At 50.3% G+C, this 887-nt stretch overlaps 1 protein-coding gene across 1 annotated transcript in view; it reads left to right on the top strand.

The window, feature by feature from the left end:
* LOC118428664 (DNA-dependent protein kinase catalytic subunit-like) overlaps positions 1 to 887 on the top strand; it is an 86,731-nt gene that overhangs the window by 83,313 nt on the left and 2,531 nt on the right. The window contains 1 exon segment of the mRNA XM_035838775.1: positions 23 to 111. Within this exon segment, the coding sequence (XP_035694668.1) occupies positions 23 to 111 (89 nt within the window).

Raw genomic sequence — 887 nt, 5'->3', positions numbered from 1 at the left:
GTTGTTGTTTACTTGTCCCCAGCACCTCCCAGTGCCCGAGTTGATGCCGTTCCGCCTGACCCACTGTGTTGTTGTTGTTGTTGATGTTGTTGTTGATGTTGTTGTTTACTTGTCCCCAGCACCTCCCAGTGCCCGAGCTGATGCCATTCCGCCTGACCCACGGTTGTTGTTGTTGATGATGTTGTTGTTTACTTGTTCCCAGCACCTCCCAGTGCCCGAGCTGATGCCCTTCCGCCTGACCCACAGTTGTTGTTGTTGATGTTGTTGTTTACTTGTTGTCCCCAGCACCTGCCCGTTCCCGAGTTGATGCCGTTCCGCCTGACCCACGGTTGTTGTTGTTGTTGATGATGTTGTTGTTTACTTGTTCCCAGCACCTCCCCGTGCCCGAGCTGATGCCGTTCCGCCTGACCCACAATTGTTGTTGTTGTTGTTTATGTTGTTGTTTACTTGTCCCCAGCACCTCCCAGTGCCTGAGCTGATGCCGTTCCACCTGACCCACAGTTGATGTTGTTGTTGTTGATGTTTACTTGTTGTCCCCAGCACCTCCCAGTGCCAGAGCTGATGCCGTTCCGCCTGACCTACAGTTGTTGTTTACTTGTCCCCAGCACCTGCCCATTCTGCCTGACTCACAGTTGTTGTTGTTGTTGTTGTTGATGTTGTTGTTTACTTGTTGTTACCAGCACCTGCCCGTGCCAGAGTTGATGCCGTTCTGCCTGACCCACGATTGTTGTTGTTGTTGTTGTTGTTGATGTTTCCTTGTTCCCAGCACCTTCCAGTGCCTGAGCTGATACCGTTCTGCCTGACCAACAGTTGTTGTTTTTGATGTTGTTGTTTTTGTTGTTGATGTTGTTGTTGATGTTGTTTACTTGTTGTTACCAGCACCTGCC

Source organism: Branchiostoma floridae, chromosome 13 (genome assembly GCF_000003815.2).
Source record: "Branchiostoma floridae strain S238N-H82 chromosome 13, Bfl_VNyyK, whole genome shotgun sequence".
Classification (NCBI taxonomy): Eukaryota; Metazoa; Chordata; class Leptocardii; order Amphioxiformes; family Branchiostomatidae; genus Branchiostoma; species Branchiostoma floridae.
The sequence above is the reverse complement of the archived record's forward strand: the minus strand, read 5'-3'. Positions and strand labels throughout refer to the sequence as shown.